The sequence below is a fragment of the Anguilla rostrata genome, chromosome 9 (genome assembly GCF_018555375.3).
Source record: "Anguilla rostrata isolate EN2019 chromosome 9, ASM1855537v3, whole genome shotgun sequence".
NCBI classification, from domain to species: Eukaryota; Metazoa; Chordata; class Actinopteri; order Anguilliformes; family Anguillidae; genus Anguilla; species Anguilla rostrata.
The window spans coordinates 38795722-38802507 of NC_057941.1; the positions used below are offsets into that span (position 1 = coordinate 38795722).

At 47.9% G+C, this 6786-nt stretch overlaps 1 protein-coding gene across 1 annotated transcript; it reads left to right on the forward strand.

Moving 5' to 3' along the window:
- Positions 1-3841: 3841 nt before the first annotated feature.
- Positions 3842-6786, forward strand: LOC135263731 (uncharacterized). Its single transcript, XM_064352070.1, has 2 exons — positions 3842-5263; positions 5643-6786. Exons 1-2 carry the CDS (start codon positions 4505-4507, stop codon positions 6111-6113), a joined length of 1230 nt encoding a protein of 409 aa, XP_064208140.1. The 5' UTR covers positions 3842-4504; the 3' UTR covers positions 6114-6786.

Here is a 6786-nt window from a genome sequence, read left to right on the forward strand (position 1 = left end):
TGGCACGCTGAGGAGAGAGGAGAAAATAGAGAACAGTTGATGAGGGTTAGAAATGGAGTTATGAATTTTAGTTTGATAGAAATTTGCCTTAGCGGCAGTGACAGCAGAAGAAAACTCTGTCAGGAGAGACTGATAGGCTGAAAGGTCAGATGGGTCCCTGGATTTTCCCCACTTCCTCTCAGCAGCGCGGAGGCTGGCCCTGGAGGTGCGTAGGATGTCAGACATCCATGGACTGGGAGGGGATGAATGTGCTGGCCTAGGGACAAGAGGACAGAGGGAGTTAAGTGCTGAGGAGACAGATGAAGTTAGGGTGGAGGATTCAGAGATAGTGGGGAGCTTGGAGAATGATTGAAGGGAGGGAGGGAAGCAGTAACTCTGGGAGCGAGAGAAGAGGGTGAGAGGGAACGGAGGTTACGGCAGACAGTGACAGTGGGGGTGGGAGGAGGAGAGGGAGGATGGGGAGCGAGAGGGAGGGAGAAGGAGATGAAGTGATGGTCAGATGTATGCAGGGGGGTAACCGTGAGATTGGAGCTGGAGCAGTTCTTCAGGAAGATCTGTTCTAGGAGGTTGCCTGCCTTGTGGGTTGGGGGAGAGTGTTGTAGGGAGAGGTCGAAGGAGTGGAATAGTGCTAGGAAGGCAGCAGACTGGGGGGCCTCTAGGTGGATGTTAAAATCTCCCAGGAGGATCAGCGGGGTGCCATCCTCAGGGAAGGAGCTCAGCAGGGTGTCTAGCTCATCCAGGAAACTTCCCAGGGGCCCCGAGGGACGATAAACAACAACAATATAGAGGTTAGTAGGGTAGGTGATAGAGACAGGATGGAATTCAAAAGTGGATATAGACAGGTCAGGGAGGGGGAGAACCAGAGAAGTTCCAAGTGGGGGAGATCAGTAAACCAGTGCCGCCACCACGGCCAGATCGCCGGGAGTTGTGGGAGAAGGAGTAGGAGGACGAGAGGGCAGCAGGAGTGGCAGAGTTGTCTGGTGTGATCCAGGTCTCTGTGAGGGCAAGGAACTGCAGGGATAGGAGGGAGGCATAGGCGGAAATGAAGTCTGCCTTGCGCGTAGCAGACTGGCAGTTCGATAGCCCCCCTGTGACCGTGAAGTTCTCACAGGGGGTCAGCGGGGGTAGCAGTGGTTGGAGAGGTTCCGTTGTCGAGAGGGGCCACATCTCTGGAAGTGCCTTCTGAGGGGGAGAGAGCACACTGGGATAGGGAGCTGACACATGAACTAGGAGGCAGCGTCGCTCCGAGTGTACCTCATTAGCAATTGAAAATCTGAACCGAATAATGCCCTGATTACACAGGTTCACAGTCAGTAATAATAGCTACAATAATCGCAATCACTAAGCCCAAGTAGCCAATCTATCAATTCTAATAATCAAAAAGCGGCAGATAGAAACCTAATACAACCTAACACAAAGAAAAGTTTAAATCTAACGCGGTATGTAATTAGCAAATGAAAGCAGATACTTAGCTAACTCTAGCGGGACGGATTTCGGCAGTTCTACGCACCTGGACGAATTATACAATTACACTTTAAAAAGCAAGAGTTTCATTAAATAATGTAATGACAAAAATGACCAAAATTGGTGCTAATTGTATGGTATAAAACGAGAAGGAACTATTTTTTCTTGATAGAATCATTGTTTTCATAGAATTAACAACCAGAGGTTTTTGCTTAACAATGGTGCAAATAGAACTACCAACCAGAGTTTTGCTTGACAACCGTAAAATAATATGCCCAAACACCCACGGAAGAATATTTCACTTTCAGCTGACTAAATCGATAAAAATCAATAAATATAACAGTAACCATATACTGTATAGTCATTGTTGGTAACCCGTTGTAGAAGTGGGATAAACCCCTCCGGGCTGTCCCGTTATTGGAAAATAATGTACTTCGGGGCTGTTTAAGCGACCCTCGGCTTCGCCTCGGCCGCATCACCACCCCCGTCATGCATTATTTTCCAATAATGGGACAGCCCGTCTTGGTTTATTTCGTACGTATCTAACAGTAATGTTAGCGAATATAGCCCCAATCTGTAGCTAACGTCAACTAACATAACGTTAACATTACGGAACTTGGCTAACATTAGCTAGCTATGAGAGAACAGATTGTCATATCAGGCTAACGTTAGCAAGCTACGGAGTTGTGAGAGAGCAGATTCAATCTGGCTAACGTTAGGTAACATCAGCCCTCACAGACACTTACCGATCCGAATGAGTCTTCAAATGACAAACAAAGTTTGATGTTGTAGTCTGGCTGTCAGAAAGTTTTGATGATCAAGTCTTGCATTTAGCAGTTCGCCTTTTTCTTTCACGTGAAATTTTTGAATCCAAAAGTTATTGCTTTTGGCACAGTCGCGGCCGCCATGATGATCATACTGTCTGTAATCAGAAATAGTCTTGAGCGGGAGGGTGTAACAAGTGCTTCTCATTGAAAAAAAAATGTCAGGTAGCGAGAAGCTTGACTGACAGGGTAGTCATCCAGTAATGACAATGCCATTCCCAGTGTGTGCTCGTACACTTGTAATGTGAACATTGACAACGTTCAACATTAATATTTTATATTTAATATATATAAACTGAAAACATAAAATGAACACAAAGAAGTCATTCGGGTCATCATGTCTCAAGTCAAGTCACAAGTCTTTAACTTCCAAGGCGAGTCTCAAGTCATTTATTTTCTGTCAAGTCAAGTTGCAAGTCATCAAAACAGTGACTCGAGTCGACTCGATTCCAAGTCACAATGACTTGAGTCCACTGCTAGGTAGCTTAGCATCAAGTGTCAAGCTGATCTTAACCTTATCTTCTCTGTTTCTCTTTCCATGGGGGTCCCACCCCTTACCTTGCCCTGAGTCCAAAGACTGCTCCAGTCTGTTTCCTCAACCTGAATCCATGGGATCGCTCCAGTCCTGTCCTTCGCTCAATGGTCATGGACTGCTTCAGCCCTGTCCCCCTTCCCTACCCTCCCCATGCCTGGGTGCTTTCTGGAACTCCAGATCCATCATCCGGCTGATCTAAACTGCACTATTCTGAACTATACCATTTGGTCTTCTATTATTCCTGTTAGCTTTCACCTCAGTTGTAACCTGCTCAACCCATTTTATTTGCCGTCTACCACTTTACACCAGCCGGCCGGTGGAGGATGGGCTCCCCCTCTACAGCCAGGTTCTTCTCGAGATTTCTTCCCATTTGGGGAGTTTATTCTCGCTGCCGTTTGAGGGTTTTCTCGCCATTGGGAGTTTTTTTTACCTTATGTACTTGCTATTTTGGGATTCAGGACAGGTGTTTGCTGTTTGCTCTTTTTTCTCTGTCTCTTGCCGTGCTACCCTGTAAAGTGTCTTTGTGACAGTTCTCTATAAAAAGCGCTAAACAAATTGAATTGAATTGTCTATGTGTGATTTAAAATTGAGGTCAGGTTATCTAAAATAACTCCCAGGTTTCTGACTTCAGATTTTGTTTATTGAGCCAGACTGCACGTCTTTGTCTGAAGCCTGTTTTTTTTTCTTTTCTTTTTTTGACTTAGGACCGACTACAAGTACCTCCGTCTTATCTTCATTTATTTTTTAAAAGTTTTTGTTCATCCATTAATTTATGTCAAATAAATAGGCTGTGCACACTCATGGCATTTGGATAATCTGGCTGAACAGAGACATAAAGTGAGCTCCATAATGTTTGGGACAAAGACATCTTTTTCCTGGATTTGGGTCTGTACTCCCCAATTTTAGATTTGTAATCAAACAATTTACATGTGGTTAAAGTGCACACTTTGGTGAAAAGTACACATTAAAGTACATTACCATTATAGTACATGCACGTTCGACCACGAGTGCTGCAAGCCCCACCAAACTTCTCTTCAATGCATTACCATTCATCATGTATAAGTTTACATTAATAAAGATAAAATATTCATTTTAATACATTGATTCTGCATCCTACTTGTATGTAGGTAGGCTATGTAAGCTCAATACGATGTTATAGAAATGTGACAGACCAACGATTTGTCGTTCTTTTTGAAGGGCAAGTAGCAGACGTCCTAGTTCAAGAGAATGGTTCATTCAATCTCGTTCAGTATAACCCCAGGCTGTCTCGATTCAAGTAGTCCGATTCAGTCGGTCCTCACTCATTCAGTGCACTCCCCATCAACACACAAAGCTGGCAACCTCCTAGACCTGGTCATCCTGAGGAATTGCTCCTCCTCCGATCCCACAGTGACCCCTCTGCACCAGTCCAACCACCACTTCATTTCCTTCTCCCTCCCTCTTGCTCCCCTCCCTCCCTCCCCTCCATCCACTCCTACTGTCATGGTCCGCCATAACCTCTGCTCCCTCTCTCCCTCCTCTCTCGCTTCCAGTGTCACTGCTTCACTCCCCACTTGAATCCTTCTCCAACCTTCCCACTGACTCTGCATCCTCCGCTCTGTCTTCCTCGCTCTCCTCAGCACTTGACTCTCTCTGTCCTCTAGTCTCCAGGCCGGCACGCTTGTCCCCTCCCAGTCCGTGGATGTCTGACCCCCTCCGAACCAACCGGGCCAGCCTACGTGCAGCGGAGAGGAAGTGGAGGAAATCCATGGCTCAATCCGACCTGTCTGCCTACCAGTCTATACTAGCAACGTTTTCTACTGCTGTAACCTCTGCCAAAATTAATTATTATCAAACAAAAATTCATAAATCTGCCTCTAACCCTCATCAACTGTTCTCCATTTTCTCCTCTCTCCTCAGCACTCCTTCCCCACCTCAGTCCTCCCTCGCTGCAGATGACTTTGCAGTTTTCTTCGATCAGAAAATTGCAGACATCCGCAGCTCCTTCACATCCACCACCACCCTTCCCCACTCCCCCATCTCTGTTCCCTCCCCTTGTTTCTCCACTTTCTCTCCCCTCACTGACTCTGATGTTTCCCAGCTCCTACTCTCCCACCGCCCTACCACCTGTGCTCTTGACTCCATCCCTTCCTCTCTCCTCCAGACTATCACACCTGACATCCTCCCGTTTGTCACCTCCCTTGTGAACTCCTCCTTGTCTTCTGGATGTTTCCCCTCTTCTTTCAAGCTGGCCCACATCACCCCACTGCTGAAAAAGCCCACTCTGGATCCCTCTGTCATCCAGAACTACCGTCCTGTCTCCCTTCTCCCTTTCCTATCCAAAACAATTGAACGAGCTGCTTCTAACCAACTCTCCTCTTTTCTCTTACTAAACAACCTCCTGGACCCCCACCAGTCCGGCTTCAGACCTGGCCACTCGACAGAGACCGCACTCCTCTCGGTCAGTGAGTCGCTTCACACCGCACAAGTAGCCTCCCATTCATCTGTCCTGATCCTCCTAGACCTTTCTGCTGCCTTTGACACAGTCAACCACCCCATCCTCCTGTCCTCCCTGGCAGCTATGGGGATCTGTGGCACAGCACTAGACTGGATTGAGTCCTACCTCTCCGGTCGCTCCTTCCAAGTCGCCTGGGCTGGTGCAGTATCAGCACCTCTCCCCCTTGCCACAGGAGTTCCCCAGGGCTCAGTCCTTGGTCCCCTCCTATTCTCCCTGTACACCCAATCTCTTGGTCCTGTAATCTCTGCCCATGGGTTGTCCTATCATTGTTATGCCGATGACACCCACCTCTTTCTCTCCTTCCCCCCCCTCTGACACTTAGGTCTCTGCTCGCATCTCTGCTTGCCTGAGGGACATCCAGAGCTGGATGGATAACCACCATCTTAAGCTGAACCCAGGTAAGACAGAGATGATCTTCATCCCTGCTCCATCCTCTAACCTTCTTGACTTTTCTATTTCCCTTGGGGACACTGTGGTGTCATCATCACCCACCGCAAAAAACCTTGGAGTGGTGATGGACAACAGACTGTCCCTCTCCCAGAACATCACGGCGGTGAGTCGAACGTGCAAGGTTCTTCCTGTACAACATCCGGAGAATCCGCCCCTTCCTCACCACCTACGCAACCCAGCTCCTGGTTCAAGCGATGGTCCTGTCCCGCCTGGACTACTGCAACTCGCTGCTGGCTGGTCTGCCAGCATCCGCCATCAGACCCCTGCAGCTCATCCAGAATGCTGCAGCGCGTCTGGTCTACAACCTCCCCAGACATTCCCATGTCACCCCCCTGCTCACTGACCTCCACTGGCTGCCTGTTATGGCTCGCATCAAATTTAAGACCTTGGTGCTTGTATACCAGGCAGCTAAGGGGTCAGCACCAGGGTACATCCAGAGGATCATCCGACCCTACACACCAGCCAGACCTCTCCGTTCTGCCACCTCTGGACACTTGGCACCTCCCCATCTTCGCGTCTGTACTTCCCGCTCCCGTCTGCTGTCTGTCCTGGCCCCTCGCTGGTGGAATGACCTCCCCGTGGCGGTCAGAACAGCAGAGAATCTTACCACCTTCAAACGCAGACTAAAGACTCATCTCTTCAGGCTGCACCTCTCCCCACCCCTCCCTAGCCTATAGTTTAGCTCAATGTACCTAGTTAGGATAATACGATTATGTTAGTTTATTTGGCAGGATTGTTGTTGTTGTTGTTTTTGTCTGATTAGGCAAATGTAATTCCAGTACTAGTTTGTACTTGGTAGGATTGTTGTTTGCTGAACAGGTTACTCTACAGGGTTGGAGTCCTGATCGATGTGGTCACTTCTGGCACTACGATCCTTACTTCACTCTAGTGTGTTTCTTTTGCACCTCTACACCGTGAACCAATGCACTTGTTGTACGTCGCTCTGGATAAGAGCGTCTGCTAAATGCCTGTAATGTAATGTAATGTAATGTTTACTGCATTACGTAACATTAGTG

Excerpts from the sequence above, each read along its gene's own strand:
- LOC135263731 (XM_064352070.1), top strand. The coding sequence starts at position 4,505 with ATGTCTGACCCCCTCCGAACCAACCGGGCCAGCCTACGTGCAGCGGAG. Across the intron at positions 5,264-5,642 it reads CAGAGACCGCACTCCTCTCG|GTCTCTGCTCGCATCTCTGC; the intron begins GTCAGTGAGTCG and ends TCTGACACTTAG.